This window comes from Nelumbo nucifera, chromosome 6 (genome assembly GCF_055504915.1).
Source record: "Nelumbo nucifera cultivar China Antique chromosome 6, China Antique-T2T, whole genome shotgun sequence".
NCBI classification, from domain to species: domain Eukaryota; kingdom Viridiplantae; phylum Streptophyta; class Magnoliopsida; order Proteales; family Nelumbonaceae; genus Nelumbo; species Nelumbo nucifera.
Window position 1 is genome coordinate 68,216,811 of NC_142654.1, and position 22,046 is coordinate 68,238,856.

Consider the following 22,046-nt stretch of genomic DNA (forward strand, 5'->3'; position numbering starts at 1 on the left):
ATTATATATTTATTAAATTACTGCGATAATCAGTAATTATTATTACAGTAATTAATTAGTGATATAATTACACTATTAATTAGTATAATCAGTAATCTGTAATTAATTAGTAATTAATTATTAAGAATAGGTGCTCGCACGTGGGATCTACTCGTTTCCTGAGTGCAGAGAACACCCATATCCTTTTAATATATATAAGATAAGATAAGATATAAGATTGCATGGTAGTATATTCGAAGTTGCAGCAGCGCTGGATTTTCAGTTTGTTTTTGTTAAGAGATGCTGTATTGATTGGCACACTTTTTGGCTAAGAGGGTACTTTCGGACCAAGTTCTTTTTTGTTTAACTGTCCAGATTGGTTGTGCTCTATGGCTACAACCGAACAGACTACCGACTCCGGTGTTTCAGTTCACTTGTAATCTCGGTTTTTCCAGTTAATGAATTCCTTTTTTGATTAAAAAAAAAAAGTCAGACTTTTTCCCCTCGAAGACCAGACGTGCTTTCTGTCTGTGCCCAAGCCACGCAAACAAAGAACGACCACAACTACAAGTCAAAACTTTCCTTATCCGCTTCTATTCCAACTACGTGGCAAGTTCTTATACCCAACCTGCGTCGAAGTTTAGTTACCAATAAAAAAACCTGCATCGAAGTTGAGTTGAATAATTGAATAACTAACCAGTCCTAATTCAAAACTTTGGCTCTTCGTTGGGCGAGTCACTGAGCGGATGAGCGAGTTAGAGAATATCGGAAAATATGGGAATGGCCAGCTGCTTCTGCTCCAAGTGTCCCTTCCGCTATGCACCTTTTTACCTAAGTTCCCCTTCGCTTCTGAGTTCTCTCTGCATCAACTCACCCTCAATCAAACTCATAAACCATAATCGAGACAGCACTTACCCCCGTTTCGGCACAAAACCCGTTCTGGGTTTTATTCATCTTCCTCCTTCCAGCCTTCCTAGAACAGAAGAGTCCGACAGAGAAAGCTGCAAAGACGACGAGGACGGTTTCATCCATGGCGACGATAAGGGAAGAGGCACGAAGCAAGAATGGAATGAGATGGAGTTCGACAAGGTACAACTAAGAGGCGTTGCAACAGCGATAGAAGAAACTATTTCAGAAGAGAATTTTGGGGTCATTGCCGCCTGTGTCGTCGGTCTTGTTACTGGTCTTGGTGTCGTGCTCTTCAACAATGCGGTTTGTTTTTTTTTTTTTTATTCATCTTACTGTTAGTAGAAATTTGAAAGGAGTACTTCTTATTTTCACCATTTGTATGCTTCTTTGTCACTTAGGCAGATGCATATGTTACTGTTACAAATGCAAGGGAAAATAATTTGTTGGGTACAGGGTTTGGAGTTAACATTTAAGGTTCTAGTTTGCCAGAACTTTTTAGTTTGGTCAATTTATAACTGTGACTTCTTGGCGATATTATCTAATAGTCAATAAGAGTAAAAAGAGGGCAGGATGCTCACGATCTAGGTAATACATAAACAGTAAAAGGAAATAATATAATCTGCGTGTTCTTCCATGGTTTGTGAGTGCAGCTGAAACCCTTCTATACATGTGCTAAATGGGTGAGGACTCCAAAGGTTTAACACATTGGATGATGGGTCCACAATGGCAGCAGTTAACTACAAAACAAATGCACCGGATGGTGACTTATGCCATTCGAAAAGCTAATTTTACAGTCCAGTCATAATGGATATTCATATCAATATTAGAGGTGTGAATCCCCTGGTTACCCTCAAACAAATCCAGTTAAACCTAATCTGGTGGCCACAAACTGATCTCACTAAGATAATAAGACCACCCAAGACAAGAAATGTTTTGGGAAAAATTGTATACTCCTGTTGTTTGGGGTGGAAATTACTGCCAACCTATTGTTATTTTCAAGATTGCCTTAATAAAATTATTTTCTAGTGATAAAAAAGAAAAAGACCACCCAAGTCATCTCACCCATGGACTTCTAAACTTCTATTGGAATACCATTAGATGTCATACTCTTTCCTACATTTTTCTTAAGGCTTCCTTGATTTCTAAAGCCATAGTTCTATGAAATTATTTATGTCCTCTACTCATAGTGCTTTGAAAACCCATAAAATGTGAGCCCCTGTCATGTTTGTTATTTATAATCTTTGAAAATAACTTATGCATAGATATCCAATGAACTGCTTGGGAAAAAGTACTAGTTAAAGGTAAATAACTTGGAACTTGAGCTTCTCCAATAGCCAATCCAGTTTGACTTTAATGAAAAAAATGGAAATGTGCATTAAAACCTGAACTTCATCCTTGGTGAAGAAGAATTCTGACAAAACCCTCGTCTTGAACACATTTCATAATCTAATCATTGAGTGCAATGATTGTTCTGTCCCTAATAAGTGCAGAGACACTTAAATGCAACTTAAACAAGATGGGGTAACAAAATTGCCCCTATGGGGTACACCTAATGAAACATAATTGCCCCTATGTCATGGCTTCTATTGTTGATGCTTCTACTTGTTAGTAGAGGATCTAGCTCACCTTCGTCAGGGGAAGAGGTCTCTTGCAGATTACTATGCATCTCTTCAAGCATGTAGGAAGAGAGGGATCATTATTAAATGTTCAAGCCTGAGCGTACACTTGGGTTATGTTTGGTTTAAAGGAAAATGCAGGGAAAGGAAGGGAAAGGTAGGGAATCTTTACAAACCTTGTATAGGTTTTCCTGTCTTTCCCTTCCTTTCCCTACCTTTTCCTTCAAACCAAACATAGCCTTGATGAATAGAAGAAGAAAGTGGAACAAAATTGTATATTTGAATTCCTTGCTAGGTTGAACTTGGATTATGAATTGGTTAGGGTACAAATCAATGCTTAGAGAAATGACCCAGAGGTAGAACCGTTTTTCCCCTCAGGTCACGGGTCACCAATTCAACTAGCTAGGTCAAACCAGTCAACCCATTGACACGCTATCCTATACAAAAAGATCTTTAGCTCATAGATATACAAGGAAAGGGTTTGAAGATCTCTAAAAAGAAACAAAAAATAGCCTAGACTTATGTGATGTGCAAAAATGGAAGCCCCATTCTATCATGATGAAGCGCTGCAAACGTGGAATCATATAGAAGAGAGATGTCATCAAAAGTAGGATCTATGCAAGTATCACAAGCCACATTGGCCAAAGTGTCCGCTACACAATTACCTTGTCTATAAATATTTTCCATCTTCCAGTGCATGCCCAACAGATCCTCCTTAATATTGCAAAGAACATACCAGAGAAGCCACAGCCAGTCAAGTTCTCCATGTAGGATCTCTACAAGCAGCCTTGAATCTAAATTGATGAGAATATTATGGTAGCTCAAATGCTTTACCAATATGATGCAATCTTGCAATGGGACAACTAAGTGGAAAGCTATGACCTTCAGTTGTTAGGAGGAAGTTAAAAAAATGAGTAAAAACTGACTGGCATTTTGAAACCGAGACTGGTTCATTGCTTTTCTGGTTTGAATGATTGTTTTTTTTCCACCACTGGTTTTTACATCTTGACCAAACTGGCCAGTGGACTGGTTCATAGTTTTCTGGTTGGACTGGCCATTCCAATATGGTTCTCTAAACTACAAATTCTAATAAAGATGCCCTTCCAACACATGGTCAGGTATATGCCATGGTTCAAGGTGAAGAGAGTAGGAAGAAAGCTATGCAGGAGAATTTTGGTACTAACCATCTATGCTCAGCTTGCCAAGTAAACCATGAAACTTTATTGAAGGAAGGCCTTTTGTCAGAACATTAGCTATCTGCATCTCTAAGGCCATGTAGGGAATGCAAAGATCACTAGAGACAATTTTTTCTCTCACAAAGTGTTGGACAACCTCAATGTGCTTAGTTCTATCATGCTGTATCAGGTTTTTAGCAATATTAATTGCCGCCTTGTTGTCACAATACAACTTAAGAGGACAATCAACCTTCATTCCCAGCTCATCCAAAAGAGACTTGAGCCACAATAACTCTGCAACACCATGGGCCATGACCCTACATTCAACTTATGCACTTAATCTAGTAATCACATTTTGTTTTTTACTCCTCCAAGTAACCAAATTCCCCCCAATTAGATGTAAACTTTGTGTCCCTGTTCGGTCTTGCCTAGTCAGCATTTGCATATGCTTCTATCTCAAGTTTATTGTGCTTCTTAAACAGAATTCCCTTCCCCGGACAAGTATTCAAATATCTAAGGATCCTCACAATTGCCTTCATGTGGAGAATCTTGGGAGCATGGATAAACTCACTTACCACATATACTGCAACTGCATAAGCTGTATCAAGTCAGGTAAGGCACAAGCATATCAAGTTTGCTACCGACTTTTAATACCTTTCCTTGTTGGAATAGTTCTCACCAATGGACTCTTTTAGACCATGATTATGCTCCATAGGTGTATCTGTTGGTCTACTCCCCATCATACCTGTCTCCTTTAGCAGATCAAGCAAATACTTTCTTCAACATATATATGCCTTCTTGTGATCTTGCAACTTCAGTCCCAAGGAAGTATCTCAGTATGGCCTGTAAGTGTTGTAAGCATATCACCCCATCTCCTTATGAACAAAGAATGGTCAGCCCCACTTTAAGTGTATCCCACATTCTTCATAACTCCACAAAACCTCTCAAATCAAGACTGAGGAGGTTGCTTTAGCCCATATGAAGTTTTCCTTAGTCTACAAACCTTTCCCTAGAAGTCATAGCCAGGTATGGGTTCATAAACACTTACTCATGTAAGTCTCCATTCAATAATGCATTCTTTACATCTAATTGGTGTAGCTCCCAAGAGAAATTTGCAACTAAGAACAATAGAACCCAAATAGTGTCGAGCTTGGAAACCAGTACAAAATTCTCCTTGTAGTCAATCCCTTCCTTATGTATAACTCTTTTGCCACCAACCTACCCTTATATCTTTCAACTGAACTGTTGAAGTTTGACCTGCCATAGAATTCTGTCTTGTTCGTTGACTGTAGAGTAAAGTAGACAGCAAGAAGTAGGAGAGGAAAGAAGAAAAGAGAGAAGAGAGAAAAGAGAGAAAGGCTGGTTCGAATTAGGGAAAAAGTTGATCCCTTGATTCGGCCAGACCTGTTATTATATTATTAACTTATTGGAAAAGACTTGAGTGCCCTTCTTTAAGTAAGAGGCACTCGAACTAATATAACAGTACACATCAGCATTCTCAACAAGTACAAAGACTGAAATACCCCTTCACTAACACCACTAACACTCCCCCTCAAGCTGGTGAGTATATATCATATAATCCCAGCTTGTTACATATGTAGTCCACTCTCCCCCGACTCAAGCCTTTTGTAAACAAGTCTGTCCACTGGTTTCCCGTACTAACATATGCAGTTTCTATCACCCCATTCAGCACCTTCTCTCTCACAAAATGACAGTCAACTTCGATGTGCTTGGTTCTTTCATGAAACACTGGATTGGAAGAGATATGAACCGCTACCTGATTGTCACAATAGAGCTTCATTGGAGTACTGATGTCATATCCTATCTCTTGTAGAAGGTTCCTCAGCCACACTAGTTCACAAGCAGTATGTGCCATGGCCCTATATTCTACTTCAGCACTGCTTCTTGCCACAACTGTTTGCTTCTTACTTTTCCATGTTACCAGGTTACCCCCCAGAAAGGTGCAATAGCCTGTGGTAGATCGTCTATCAGACATAGAACCTGCCCAATCAGCATCGGTGTATCCTTCTACTACCAGTTTTCCACCACTTCTGTACAGCAAACCACGACCAGGAGCTCCTTTCAGATACCTCACAATCCTTAGCACTGCATTCCAATGTGGGACCAAAGGTTTCTGCATGAACTGACTCACCACACTAACCGCAAATGAAATATCTGGCCGAGTAATGGTTAGATAGTTTAGTTTGCCTACAAGTCGTCGGTATCTGCCAGGCTCTTCAAACACTTCACCTATATCACTGCTCAGCCTCGTATTTGTTTCCATAGGTGTCTCAGCCGGTTTAGTACCCAACAATCCTGTTTCTTCCAATAAATCAAGCACATATTTCCTCTGGCACAAATTAATGCCATGCTTAGATCTTGCTACCTCTATGCCCAAAAAGTATTTCAACTTGCCAAGGTCCTTTGTCTGAAAGTGTTCCTGTAGGAATGCCTTCAATCTGTCAATGCCCATTTTATCATTCCCAGTCACAACGATATCATCCACATACACCACCAATATTATTTTACCTGCCGAAGAGTCAAGATTGAAGACAGAGTGATCAACTTGGCACTGTTTCATACCAAACTTCTTGACCACCTCACTGAACCTACCAAACCATGCTCGAGGGGACTGTTTAAGTCCATAAATAGCCTTCTTAAGTCTGCATACCTTACCATCCTCCCCCTGAGCAACAAACCCGGGTGGTTGCTCCATGTAGACCTCCTCGAGCAAATCCCCATGCAAAAAGGCATTTTTGATATCGAGCTGATGGAGAGGCCAATCAGACATAGCTGCAAGAGAGATGACGACACGAACTGACCCTATCTTAGTAACCGAGGAGAACGTCTCCGTGTAGTCAATGCCATAGGTTTGGGAGTACCCTTTGGCAACCAGCCGCGCCTTCAGGCGCTCAACACGACCATCTGGCAAGTACTTAACACTATACACCCACTTACAACCGACAGCCTGCTTCCCAGAAGGAAGAGCGGTGAGATCCCAAGTGTGATTATGATGCAAAGCAGAGAGCTCTTCTTCCATAGCACGGCACCACTCTGGAGAGGTAAGGGCTTCCTGGACATCCTTAGGAACAACCACGGAGGATAACAAAGATATGAATTGGCGATGGGAAGCGGAGAGGTGGGTAAGTGAAATAAAATTGGAAATAGGGTGAAGGGTGCAAGTACGCTTACCTTTCCGTAAGGCAACAGGAAGATCTAGGTCGGAGGCTGGTGTCGGAGCTGGAGTTGGATCTGTCGACGGTGATGAAGCTGGAGGAGCTGCAGCCGGTACACGTGGGCGATGTGTATACACGTGACGGATGGGTGGACGGTCAACCAATGGTGGCACTGGAGGCAAGGACGTAGGCATGACTGGAACCAGAGGAGGTGGATCAGCCATAGGAAGAGGAAGAGGAGGTGGTGATGTGGGGGAAGCAGCAGCACCGGACCCCACGAAGAACGGAGTAGACTCGAAGAATGTAACATCAGCACATACCAAGGAACGACGAGAACTAGGATGATAACACTTGTACCCTTTCTGAGTTCGGGAATAACCAAGGAAGATACACTTCATGGAACGTGCATCTAACTTGTCAGTTCCGGGACTCAGATTATGAACGAAGCAGACACACCCAAATACCCGAGGAGAAAGTGGAAACGGAGACATGTTGGGGAATAAGACACTAAAAGGAGAACGACCATCAAGGATAGACGTGGGCATCCGATTAATTAAGAAACAAGAGGTGAGCATTGCATCGCTCCAAAAAGTTTTGGGAACATTCATGTGGTGCATGAGGGAGCGTGCCGTTTCTACAAGATGGCGGTTCTTTCTCTCAGCCACCCCATTTTGTTGCGGAGTATAGGTACATGAAGTTTGGTGTATAATGCCATGTTGGTCCAAGTATTCTCGAAAAGATGAAGACAAGTATTCACGACCATTATCAGAACCGAAAATTTTGATGTGAACACCAAATTGATTGCGGATCTCAGCATAAAATTTCTGGAAGATGGAAAATAATTCACTTCTTTCTTTCATTAAATAGAGCCACGTCATTCTTGAACAGTCATCAACAAAAATAACAAAATATCGGTATCCATTATATGACATCACTTTATAAGGACCCCAAACATCTGAATGAATTAAAGAAAAAGGACTCGACACACGGTTATCGACCCTAGAACGAAAGGGAACACGATGGTGTTTCCCAAATTGACAAGACTCACAATCTAAAACAGAAAGTTGACTCAATGAAGGGACTAAGGACTGCAACACTTTCAGCGAAGGATGACCAAATCTACAGTGCCACTGGAGAGGAGAAATGGATGACTGAAGAGCCGTTGACGTTCGTCCACCACCATCAAGATAATACAGTCCACCGGCTTCATGCCCTCCACCAATCTTCATCCCCGTCTTGAGATCCTGAAAAACACACAGAAGGGTAAAAAGTGATGGAGCACTTAAGGGACTTGGTCAGCTTACTAACAGACATAAGATTAAATGGAAGCTTAGGTACATATAAAACTGAGGATAGGGATACAGGGTCTAGGTCAACATTACCAACGCCACATATAGATGACGTGGAGCCATTAGCAAGGGTAACAGATTGTGATGTTGAGCAATGAGTGAGAGATGAAAACACACCTGGAGTTCCCGTCATGTGATCGGAGGCTCCAGAGTTAATAATCCAGGGGTTGGGTGTGGATGCCAAACAAGCCATACCTGAGTGTGCAAAGGAAGCTGTGTTCTGCTGCGACTTGGATTGAACAAACCTCTCATACTCATCACGAGGAACACTCACCATCTCCTTGCCTGGACCATCTGAGGGAGTAGAAGGCATCGGGTCAGCTGACCGTTTCTCCTGTGTAGAGCTGAAACTGGTGTCACTAGTCATGGCATGGTTGGCCCACGTCGAGGGAGGACCATGTAAGTCATAGCAGTAGTTAATGGTATGTCCATCCAAACCATAGTGAGTACACTTCCGTGGACCCGAGCCACGTCCTCTACCACGAGCTCCCCCTGAATCTCTGCCTCCAGTACGACCACCACCACGGATATGTGTAGATCCACCACTACCACTCCTGCCTGGCTGGGTTCCTCGAGTCCCACTTCTGCCACCTCGGCCTCTTGACACTGCAAATGCTGATTTATCGGAGACATTAGAGTCCATAGATCCAATGGAAGCCCTCCGAAGACGAGCAAACACCTCCTCTAAAGATGGAAGAGCAGATCCCCCTAGTATCTGGGCTCGTACTGGTTCATACTCAGACTTCAGCCCCACCAGAAACCGTGTCACATCAAGCTGCTCTCGCTGTTGCTGTTGAACTTTGACATCTGAAGTGAGAGGATGATAGACATTTAACTCATTACGGATATTCCTCACATTGGCATAGTACTCCTCAAGGCTCTGATTTCCCTGTTGTAGATTGAAGTATTCCTGATACAGTTGATATACCCTAGTGGTATTATCCTGACCTGAATACAGTTTCTTAGCATGATCCCACACCTCTTTGGCTGTGTCAAGAAACATGAAGTTCACACTGATTTTAGGTTCCATACTGTTCCACAACCATGTAATGATCTGTGCATCTTCCTGTTCCCAGTCTTCATACTCCTGAGAATTAGCGGGGGGTTTCTCCTCTCTTATATGCTTCACTTTCTTCTTCGCCTTCAGAAAAACCTCTACAGACTTGGCCCAAGGGACATAATTCTCTCCATTCAGTTTAATGGAGGTCATTTGGACATTCAGGTAGTCAGTAGATATCATGACACTAGGTTTACTATCACTGTTATCTGCCATTGCCGAACTCCCTTAATTCTGAGCACTGAATTAGGAGCACTACACACTGCACACTACACACAGACACTTCACCGAAATCTGCACACTGATTTCAACAGCTGAGAACTGCAACACCACAAACCCTACTCACCGAGGTCTACACACTGATTTCAGCGATATCAAAAGCTGAAAACCACACTTGTAACACCACCAACATTAATCCACAACTATAGGAAGCTTGACCATTCAGTAGACACTATTGCCATTCGAATCACACACAAACCAGAATAAACCCTAGCATACTGCAATCTGAAAACCCATCATGCGAACTGTACTACACCTCTCATGTATTCCATAACAAAAAAATATATAAAAAAAACTTTACCTCATCGCCTGAAGGCCAACCATATGAAGGGCTAAGACACCACTGCACCACACGTACCAGCCCTAACTAGGGCTTAGAAACCACAGCAACCAATCACCAACGACACAATCGGAGGCATAGAGACCTCCTAGGGAAGAGGGCGATCACTCCTTTTCAGCCCTTTTCCCAGTCTCCAACTCACAACTGAGAACCCCAAGTGAAACCCTAATTCGAATGCGCAGAAGGCAGAATTCTAGCAAGTCTGATTTGGTGAACCTAGCTCTGATACCATGTTGAAGTTTGACCTGCCATAGAATTCTGTCTTGTTCGTTGACTGTAGAGTAAAGTAGACAGCAAGAAGTAGGAGAGGAAAGAAGAAAAGAGAGAAGAGAGAAAAGAGAGAAAGGCTGGTTCGAATTAGGGAAAAAGTTGATCCCTTGATTCGGCTAGACCTGTTATTATATTATTAACTTATTGGAAAAGACTTGAGTGCCCTTCTTAAAGTAAGAGGCACTCGAACTAATATAACAGTACACATCAGCATTCTCAACAAGTACAAAGACTGAAATACCCCTTCACTAACACCACTAACATGAACCATCTGCCTTATGTTTCATAGTGAATACCCATGTACACCCCATTGTGCTCTTACCTTCTGGTAGATCCATTAATTCCCAAGTCTTGGCTTTCACCAAGGCTTTTATTTTCTCGTTAATTGGTTATCTTCATTTTGGATCAGATACAACCTCAGAGTACCTAGTGGGAACATGGACAAAAGGAAGAGAAGACACAAAAGAGTAATAATGGGGAGATAAACGAGAATAAGAAACATATTTAGCAATGGGGTGTTGTAGGGTACAAGAATGAATAGGCTTACGAAGAGCAATGGGAAGATCCAAGTCAGGAATAGGTGTAAAGCATCAGAAATGGAGTGACTTGGGTTTGTTGGGAGAACGACACAAAAGGAGAAGGAGAAGAGGGATCTTCTTCCACCCTACGAGTCTCCCTTGATGAGAATTCCTAAGAGTTTGGAAGAAAGACTGACATTCGAAAATAACCACATCCTTGGTGACATACCTTTTCTTGGTAACTAGATCATAACACTTGTAGCCCTTTTGTGTAGGAGAATACCCAAGAAAGACATCCCATATAGCCCTAGGATCTAACTATGTCTTCTTAGGATCCTTGACATGGATGAAACATACATAACCAAAGACATTTATCAAAAAAAAAAAAAAACACATGCATAACCAAAGACTCTAAGAGGAAGGGGGAAACCATCAAGAGTGGACAAAAGATGGAAAAAGGAGTTCTCTGCCGGGGGCCGGTGGAGCCCTCGACCCAGCCGCTATGTTCAAAAAAAGCAAAAAAGTGTCAAATTTTCAAAAGGTGCATGCCTGGGTTGAGGTGCAAGGCGCATCAGGCGCATGCCTAGGTGCACTAGGTGTGCGCCTTTTGAAAGGGCTGCACCTAGGACCTAGGCGAGGCGCATACCCTAAAATGCACCTCGCCTGTGCACTTAGGCATGCCTTTTAAATCACTGTTTGTGATTGATCCCATGGAAGATATCATTAATTCTTTCCATGACCATTTGGAGTTGTATGGGAGGGCGATTTGCCAGATGGATTCTACTTTTCGCCCCTTGACTTCCTTTGCATCTACATCAGGTAATGGTAATTTTTCCATAGCTTTTCATGTGTCCTCTCATCCCTTAGACTCCCCTCGGATAATAGATTCTGGAGCCTCAAACCATATGACGAATAAGTCAATTGTTTTCAATCTTATCATCTTTTATCTGGTCGAAACAAGGTGAGACTTGTTGATGGTTCTTTCTCCACCATCACTAGTCAAGGAACCATCTCCCTTCCTCTTGGACTCACCTTTTCTGATACTCTACATGTCCCAAAACTACTTATAAATTTGTTCTCTGTTAGTAATATAACAAATTTGTTAAGCTGCTCAGTAACCTTTTTCCCTTTTTCTTGTGTGATACAGGATTTGGCCTCATGGAAGATGATTGGTAGAGGTCGTATGGTGGATGGTCTTTACATGCTGGAAAATAAAGCAAGTCTTGTGGTTATTGAGTCCAAGAGTCTGTCTAGTAAGAGTTAAGTCTATTTTTGGCATAGTCGTTTAGTTCATTTATCTTTTCAATCCTTGAAAGTTTTGTTTCCAAATTTGTTTAAGTTAGTGTCAGTGTCTGAACTCACATGTCAAACTTGTTAGTTGAGCAAACATTGTAGAAATCATTTTACTTCAAGGAATAATAAATATGATTTTCCTTTCCATATTGTTTATTCTAATGTTTGGGGCTCTGTTACTTTGACATCTGAGAATGGATATAAATATTTCATTACACTTGTTGATGACTACTCTCAATATACATGGGTGTATCCCATGCTGTCTAGAGATGAAGTACCCAAAATTATTAAACATTCCCAACACTTGATATTCACCTAATTTCAAATGGAGATCCAAATTTTCCAATTAGACAATGTGAAAGAGTACTTTCATAGTGATCTCATGGAGTTTTTTGCTTCGTGTGGATCTATCCATCATAGCTCTTGTGCTAGAACCCCCTCAACAAAATAGTGTTGTCGGAAAAAAAAACCCGTCATTTCCTTGAAATTGCTCGTGGGTTATTCATACACATGGATGCTCCTAAATGTTTTTAGTTGGATGTTGTGTTGTGTGCTGCTTGTCTTATCAACCGTATGTCATCTTGCTTGTTGGGGTACAAGGCCCCTCATCAACTCCTATTTCCCAAAGCTCCCCTCTTCTCCATTTCCATTAGTGTGTTTGGTTGTCGTTTTGTTCAAGGCATGTCTCCTACTCGTGGTAAACTTGATTCTCGTACCATTCCCTGTGTATTCTTGGGTTACCCTTCTTCTCAAAAGGGTTACCGATGTTTTGAGCCCGTTTCTAGAAAATATTGTGTCTATGGATGTGTCTTTCTTTAAGAGTGCCCTTTTTTCCCTATTTCTCCTCAGGGGGAGAGTAAGGTGGAGGAGAAACGAGTTCAGGTTCTTCCCCCTCTGCCTGACCCTCCTCCGTTATGTGTTTTTGTTCTTCGTCATAAGGGCCAGCTGAGTTTAAGAGCTGCGGAGCAACTTGAAGCTGTACCACCGGCATCATTAGATTCATCAGGGATAGATCCTATACTAGGTACTCTTATTCCTATTGATGTTTCTGATCCTCTTCCTATTGATACTTAATTTGCTAATAACCTAGACATCCCTATTGCAAAAAGGAAGGGAGTTAGGTCTTGTATCACCAAGCATCCTATTTCCCATTTTGTTTCCTATGAGAACATCTCACCTCCTTTTTGTGCTTTCCTTTCTTTCATTAACAATGTCCCTATCCCTAAAAATGTGAAAGAAGCTCTCTTAGTACCTGAATGGACAGATGCAATGAAAGGAGATAGATCCTTACATAAAAATGGTACATGAGAGTTGGTGGATCTTCCTGAGGGTAAGGAACCGGTAGGGTGTAAGTGGATGTTCACAGTGAAGCACAAGGCTGATGGCACAATAGAAAGGTATAAGGCTAGGTTGGTGGCAAAAGGGTTTACTCAAGTATATGGAGTAGATTATGCAAAAACTTTTGCTCCAATAGTTAAGATGAATTCCATTAGAGTTATTTTCTCTCTTGCTGCAAATCTTGATTGGGATTTTCATTAGCTAGACATTAAAAATGCCTTCCTGAATGGTGACCTTGAGCAAGAGGTGTACATGGTACAACCCCTTGGCTTTAGTGTCCAAGGCAAAGAACAGAAAGTGTGCAGGTTAAAGAAGTCCTTGTATGGCTTAAAACAATCACCAAGAGCTTGGGTCGTCAAGTTTTGCCTGGCTATGCAGTAGATTGGCTACAAACAATGCCAAAATGACCATACATTATTTGTGAAAAGAGGGGAAGGAAAGATTGTAGCCTTGATAGTGTATGTTGATGACATAGTTGTTGAAGATTAATTAGTTTTATGATGTTTTTCTGAATAGATGTTTTGTGTTAGTTGTTAGATAGGAGGTGGGGACCACAATAGTTATGTGAGTCCAAATTTTATTATGTTTTTGAGTGTTATATATGCTGTTTTATGTTTTGCCGCCCTATAAGGGCATAGTTGTCTTTGTACTATTCTATTATTTTAGTATAAATAATAAGTGAAGGGGGCGGCTAGATCATTGCTCTCTTTTCTTTCAAACTTCTCTTCTTCTCCTTCTCTCTTCCTTCTCTCTTCAAGAAACTACTTTCTTTCATATTTTTTAATTCAACAGATTCCTACTATAGTGATCACAGGTGGAAAGTTAAAATTTAAAGGCTAAAGGACCTCTTAGCCACTCAATTTGAGGTGAAGGATCTAGGTCCCTTACGGTATTTCCTTGGAATTGAAGTGACCTGCTCACAAAAGGGGATCTTCATTTCTCAAAAGGAAATACATCCTAGATCTGTTACAAGATTCAGGAAAACAATGGGTTAAGCTAACTAACTCTCCCATTGATCCAAACCACATACTGGGTGACTGTTGTGGTGAGATTATCAAGGATGTAAAGCAATTCCAGAGACTTGTGGGAAGGCTCCTGTATTTGTCCATGACCCGACCAGACATTGCTTATGTCGTGGGTGTTCTTAGTTAGTTCATGCATGCTCCTACCACACACTTAGAGGCAGTGGAGAGAATCCTTAGGTATCTAAAGAAACTTTCAGGAGCTTGTTTACTATTCTAGAAGAATGGGCATTTGAAGGTTGAAGTATATACAGACGTTGACTGGATTGGATCAGTTGATGACAGAAAGTCCATTAGTGGGTATTGTTCTTTTGTGGGAGGAAACCTAGTCACATGGAGATGCAAGAAACAAAGTGTGGTGGCTAGGTCTAGTGCTGAAGCCGAGTATAGAGCAATGTCCCATGGGGTGGTTGAAGCTATGTGGATAAAGAATTTGTTGAGTGAACTGGGTTTTCCAGTTGATAGCCCCATGTCTTTTGTATTGTGATAACAAGGCTGCCATCAGCATTGCAGCCAACCCGGTTCTTCATGATAGAACTAAGCATATTGAGGTTTATCAGAGAGAGAATTGTTAATGGGGAAGTGTGTACTCCATATGTTCTAAGGAGCAACTTGTAGACATATTTACAAAGGGCTTACATCACTCGCGACACGATGGCTTATGTGACAAGTTGGGCATGATTGATATCTATGTCTCAATTTGAGGGGGAGTGTTGAATATGTTAGTCTTTTTTCTTATTTTAGTGCCATAGGAGCACATATGTAATTTCCTCTTCTTTTATTATTAGAGTGGGCTGCCCTAACATAGATACCAAAAGGCTAGCACCACTAGCTTTAGTTTTTTATTCCAAAACTTTTCTCCTCTTCTCTCTTCTCCCTTCTCTTCTCTCACTATTCTGATATTCTACTATGTTTTTTTACCAAGAAAACACTCACAATGGCTGACAGTATGTGTTTAAGGATGTTACATTTCTTGAGTCTACTCCATTCTTTCAATCACATCGTCCTTCTCTTCTGGGGGAGAACATCAATGAAGATCGGACTCTGTTTTGTCTCCCTGTTCTTGCCTTTGTGGATTTTCTTTGTTGATCTTCTTCTCTTCGCACTTACAATGATAGTACTCCTGCTCCTGCTCCTCCCCCTATTCCTTAGTAGCAGTCTTGGTAGCAGTGGTTCATAAGGTGCAAAAGGAAGGTTACTCATGAAGCTGAATGTCCACAAAAATCTAACTTCCTAGTTCTAGGTAATTTTGAAAGCAACCCTTATCCTAAGATTCTTGTTAACTCTAAACTTCCTAATCCTACTTTTATTGAGCCTCATATCTCACACCCTGACCTTGACCTTCTCATTGTAGTTCAAAAAGTAAAAAGGAAATGCATTGACTATCCCACCACTAACTATGTTCCTTATGATGCCCTTTCACCTTCCTACCATGCCTATATTTTTACCATTTCCTCTGTTTCTCTTCCTTGTAATGTTACAAATGCAATGCAGTCCCCTTAGTGAAATGATGCTATGAACTAAGAGATTGAGGCCCTCATAAAGAACCAAACCTGGAAGATTGTTCCACTTCCTGAGGGTAAAGTCCTGGTGGGTTGTAAGTAGGTGTATACGGTTAAACACTGGTCTGATGGCTTAATTCAAAGATACAAAGCTAGGGTGGTGGAAAAAGGGTACACCCTGTTATGGGCCCGGGAATAGGATCTCGTCACGGGTTGGTCCACGGGGAAAACCTCCTGTTTTCCCTTGTTCCTCCCTTTTCTTGAGGAACTCATCTTGGCGCCTTAATGGTGATTTGTTCAAGAGATCACCAACTCTCCTTTGCTCTCTTTCTTGACTGAAATTTTCGATGATTTTATTCAATATTCTCAGCTCCTTAAATAGGAGATTACAAGAGATAAGAGTCCTACTTTTAGGAAGACTCCTTGCTAATTAGGAAGACTCCCTACTAATCTATCCTATTGAACTGATAAGATAAGATAAGACTCCCTCCTGGATCGGGTTCCAATGAAGAGGGTTCATCCTCAGACAACTACAGTGAGATACCAAGATTTGACCATGCGTAGCTGCATTCTTTGTCGCGGGCAATTGCAGCCTTAAGGTACTTCTGAGATGTCTTGAACTGTAGAGTACAAAGATTGTGAACGCTAGGCTGGTGCCACTGAATTGCATCATCTGGATCCTCTTCTATTGCCTGTTTTAGTGTGTACAGAGCTCGCTCTTCCAATTCTGTCAAATCATTATGTCCAGTTTCAAACGTTGCTGCAATTTCATGCTGAGCCTTGTGAACCATGGCAAGTCTTGCCCATGCTATCCGAAGCTCAATTGTTGCAGAGTCCCCTTCTTTGAGTATTGAAGCCATTTCATTCGCAGCCCATGAAAGTTGTTCAGTGGGATCTTGAGACCTTTCTGCATCCTTGATACGATGAAGCGCAACAGCATATTGAGTGACATGCAATTAGGCTCCAGCTTTGCTGCCTTCTCCAGGCACTTTCTAGCACTTCTATGATCACCAGCCAAATAGTATGCATTAGCAAGATTCACCCAGATATGTGCAGCCCTAGGATCTGATCTGACTGCAGCTAACAGACACTCTTTTGCAACATTTGCAGCCGCAACATGAGGCATACAAGCTCCTTCACCAGCGATGACGACCTTGGAGTAGTTGCTCTTATTCTTCTTTGAACTCTCGTCGATGGAATCCTCGACGACGCCAGATTCCTACTTAATCGGAACATTCTGGGTGTTGCTAACCTACGCTAGGGCAACGACCTGCTGCTCGCCGGACGATTTTGCCATGTCTGGCCGGCGGCCGGTTGTGGTTGCAGCCCCTTCCGGGTTCCTTTCCTTGCTGGAAAAGTACAACTCCATCAAGCACCTTAATTCTCGGACGTCGTCCTTGATCTCGCGCACCCCCTTGCTGTTTTCCACGAGTTTGTGCTCCAGATCATGAACCCTAGATGTCAATTGCTCAAAGTCACCCATGACGCCTTGCTCTGATACCAAATTGTTATGGGCCCAGGAATAGGATCTCGTCACGGGTCGGTCCACGGGGAAAACCTCCTGTTTTCCCTTGTTCCTCCCTTTTCTTGAGGAACCTATCTTGGCGCCTTAATGGTGATTTGTTCAAGAGATCACCAACTCTCCTTTGCTCTCTTTCTTGATTGAAATTTTCGATGATCTTATTCAATATTCTCAGCTCCTTAAATAGGAGATTACAAGAGATAAGAGTCCTACTTTTAGGAAGACTCCTTGCTAATTAGGAAGACTCCCTACTAATCCATCCTACTGAATTGATAAGATAAGATAAGATAAGACTCCCTACTAATCCATACTACTGAACTGATAAGATAAGACACTGAATAGATAAGACTCCTACTAATCCCTACTACTGAAAGCAGATAAGGCAAGAATACTGAATAGATAAGATAGGATGAGAACACTAAATTGCTGCTGCTGAGATCACTAAATTACTGTTGCTGCTGCCAGCGTCCACATCACACCCAAACTTATGGGATTGACTATCAGGATACCTTTGCACCTGTGGCCAAAATGAACTCTATTTGAGTGATTATGTCTCTTGTTCCACACCATTCATGGCCTCTATACTTGATGGATGTGAAGAATGCCTTCCTCAATGGAGATCTTCAAGACGAGGTCTACATGGATCTTTCCCCTGAAAGAATGGTAGGATCCATAAAATGGACGCCAAAAGATTGTGGAATGGGTGGGCGAATTTCAAAAATTTTCCCACCTCCCAACTGGGAATCATATTCCCTAAATTTAGAATACTATATTCAAGGATCCTACTTGAACCATAATCGAACCAGATCTGAACCAAAAAGCAAAAGGGAGGAATATACCTGATCCGGAGAAGCAGTATCTCCCAAAGTTGGTGTTCACGCCCAAAGAAGAAACCAAGATCCGCTCCTGCTGAAGATGACACACCTGTGGATGGAACGGAACCAGCAGCGTGCGTCCTACACACTGGATCCTTCACAAGAATCCTCTGGAAACTCTGAACACTGAATCTTTCTCAGTCTTTTTCGCAAGACTGATGTCAAGAACTGATTTCTTGACTTCCTGTTGCTGCAAAGATCAAATCTTGCAAGAGGGAATGGCAGCGGCTGGAGGAGAACTCCTGGGACGAAGATGGCTGAACTGCTTCTCTTCTCTCTGGAGTTTTGTATGAGATCTAATTTCTGTTTGCAGGGGGTTTTCTTTTTATTTTTTTTTTGACTAAAAAACCTTGGTTCGAAATCTGATATATTTCTCTTGGGTTTCTCCTCCTTTCTTCTTGATTAAGAAACCTCCTAATTAGGAGTTATCCCAATCCAAATTTGTATTTGGATAAGGGATTATCTTAATCCTATCTGCAGATTAAGTTAGCTTACTCCTGATCTTATCAGGAGGTTATCAGATTCAAATCTATTTTGAATTTGGTCTCCTAGAGTGGATAAGGTTAAAGGCCCTATCCTTTTACTAACATTAATCTCAGATTCGCCCCATACATGGGTGATCATATCAGCCCAGCTCGAAATGGGCTTTTGGCCCATTAAGTGTTCAGTGTTTAACTAGTTTCCAATCTGCTGCCCAGTTGGGCTTCTTTGTATGGCGTGGGACCCAAGCGTTGATCTGCACACCAGCCACATGGGTTTGGCCCAGCCTTTATTACAAGGCCCAGCCGAATTCACTGAAAAACTCAGTGAACCCCTGAGTCCATCACATGGACCCTATGGGCCCAACACTTACATTAAGTGGTCCCTGGGCCAAGCCATCTTATAAAAACCCAGGGACTGTGGGCAGGTGCAAGATTAGCCCATCAGGTATTATCCTAAATGGTCTTACACTTAACCTCTCAGCCCTTAATGATCAAGCACTGCTCGATAAGAGAAGACCTCTCCCTTGGCTGCAAGGAACAGTGCCGCACTCTCCACTCACATGGATCCCGGGAATTAAAACCATTTGCAAACATTTCGAAACCGTACATATATGTATAAATATATTAATTTTGCAAAACAAAATTCCAACGATTGAAATCAACTACCGGCAGTTTGGTTTCCATCAGAGAGTGCATTCCCGATCATTACCTTTGTCCGACAAAGGGGCTGATCCTATCACTATGATCACCCACTCAGATGAATTCTCAGACTGTCCCAACATACCCAGGTTTTGATCCCTATCTAAGGATCTCACTGATTGGCATATCAAAGACAGTCCGATCCGACACCTAGTGAAGTGTCATAATCGAGTCTAGGGGTCAAGTGTAACTTTCCAGTTTTGCCCATCTATCTCCAAGGTCCAGGGCAATACTGGAAATCTGGTCCGGTTCAAGGATTCGAATAATCCCATACTGCATGTGCCTTGGGTCTTACCCTGGTGGCCGAGACAGGCCATCCCAACACTTGGTGGCACATCAGTATCAGCCTTGGCAGGATAAATCTCCCCAGACTTATCCAATGGCTGTGAACATTTAAAACTAACACGAGTCTTTATAAGTGTCCAGTTTTAGGGTCTTACACAAAATTAAACCAAACAACATGAATCAAACATGCACTTTATTTATTTCCACTAAATAACAAAAGTACATCAAATCGGATTGAAGCTAAGGGCATACAAAACTATCTAACACCCCCAGGAGTGTTAGGGAAAAGGTTTGCCGTTTGAAGAGATTCCTTTATGGGCTCAAGCAATCTCCTAAAGATTAGTTTGGCAAATTTAGAATGTATATTATTAAAATTGGGTTCACTCAATCGCAATACTCTATTTATAAGAAGGGTTAATGGACTAGTGATTCTACTGATAGTGTATGTTGATGGCATTGTTGTCACCGGAGATGATAGCTCTGGAATATCCAAGTCATTTCTTGCTTTTGAATTTGAGATTAAAGATCTTGGGAAGCTCAAATACTTCCTTGGAATTGAAATAGCAAGGTCAAAGGAAGGGATCTTCATTGTGCAGAGAAGGTATGTGCTTGACCTCCTACATGAGGTTAGCAAGTTGGGGTGCAAGCCAATTGAAATTCCCATTGACCCCAATCACAAACTAAGTGCTGATGATGGAGACATTCTTCTAGATAAGGGTGTCTACCAAAGACTAGTTGGTCGGCTTCTCTACTTGTCCTTGACCAGGCCTAATATATCCTATGCTGTGAATGTGGTGAGTTAGTATATGCATAATCTAAGAACTTCACATATGCGGGCAGTCAACAAGATTCTTGCCTACTTAAATGGGTGCCTGGGAAAAAGGAATGTTGTACTCTAACCATGGGCATCTCAAGGTTGAAGCTTACATTGATGTTGATTGGGTAGGCTCTATGGATGATAGGAGATCCACCTCTAGTTTTTGTGCTTTGGTGAGAGGTAATGTTGTGTCTTGGAGAAGTAAAAAGCAGTTAGTTGTAGCTCGATCCAATGTAGAATCAAAGTGCAGAGATATGGCTCACGATGTATTAAAATTGCTTTGACTGAAGACCTTGCTATTTGAGATTGGAATCCAACTTGAAGTTCCAACTTGATTGTGATAACCAAGTTGTTATAAACATTGTTCATAATCCAGTCCAACTTGATTGTACAAAACACATTGAGGTTGACAGACACTTCATTAGAGAAAGGATAGTTAGTGGAGAAATTTGCGTGCCTTTTGTCAAGTTAGAAGATCAACTTGCTGATCATCTTACTGTAAAATAAGAGTAAACAGAGGAAGAAGAAGAATTTGTTGTATTATTCATCAATCTCGTATGTATATATACAAGTTACAAATTCTATGTTAGGAAAGAATATATTAGGAAAGAAGACTAATCAAATCCCTAGTATTTACTTCCTATTTTAGTTATACAATCTGTAACATCATATCTCCCTAGTATTTACTTCCTATTTTAATTATACAGTCTGTAACATCTTCCTATTTTAATTATACAGTCTGTAACACTCCCCCTCAAGCTGGAGCATAGATATTAATCATTCCCAGCTTGTTACAAAGATAATCAACCCTAACCCCATTAAGAGCCTTCGTGAAGATATCTCCCAGTTGTTCTCCTGTTTTCACATAACCTGTGGAAATCAAACCTTGCTGAATCTTTTCACGAACGAAATGGCAATCAATCTCGATATGCTTAGTTCGTTCATGAAAAACAGGATTAAATGCAATGTGAAGAGCAGCTTGGTTATCACACCACAACTTGGCTGGTACTGAAGTTTTAAGACCTACTTCAGTCAGAAGTTGATATATCCACGCTATTTCACACACAGACTTGGCCATAGCTCTATATTCCGATTCTGCACTCGAACGTGAGACAACATTCTGCTTCTTGCTTTTCCATGAAACTAGATTCCCTCCAACAAATACACAATAGCCTGAAGTAGACCTTCGATCTTCCTTGGATCCTGTCCAGTCAGCATCTGAAAAACATTCAATTCTAGTATGACCATGATTGCCATACAAAATTCCTCGCCCAGGTGCTCCTTTTAAGTAGCACAAAATTTGTTCTACAGCTGTCCAGTGATTAACTGTTGGAGAGGACATGTACTGACTCACCACACTAACTAAATACGCAATATCTGGACGAGTTACAGTAAGATAATTCAACTTTCCAACCAATCTTCTATATCTCTCAGGATCTTCAAATAATTCACCATCTTTTGTGAGCTGCAAGTTAGGAATCATTGGAGTAATACATGGCTTAGCTCCCAACTTTCCCGTCTCAGACAACAAGTCAAGTACATA

At 41.5% G+C, this 22,046-nt stretch overlaps 1 protein-coding gene across 9 annotated transcripts in view; it reads left to right on the top strand.

Moving 5' to 3' along the window:
- Positions 1-528: 528 nt before the first annotated feature.
- Positions 529-22,046, top strand: part of CLC-E (chloride channel E) — a 64,642-nt gene continuing 43,124 nt past the window's right edge. Inside the window, exons 1-2 of one of the 9 annotated variants that reach the window (XM_010272355.2) lie at positions 1,052-1,191; positions 11,816-11,927. In XM_010272355.2, coding sequence (XP_010270657.1) covers positions 11,859-11,927 — 69 coding nt within the window. In that variant the 5' untranslated portion in view covers positions 1,052-1,191; positions 11,816-11,858. Of the gene's footprint in view, positions 1,192-4,275; positions 4,292-11,815; positions 11,928-22,046 lie in introns of those variants that run through there. The other 8 variants (XM_088889783.1, XM_010272356.3, XR_016077388.1 and 5 more) reach the window with 8 other exon arrangements.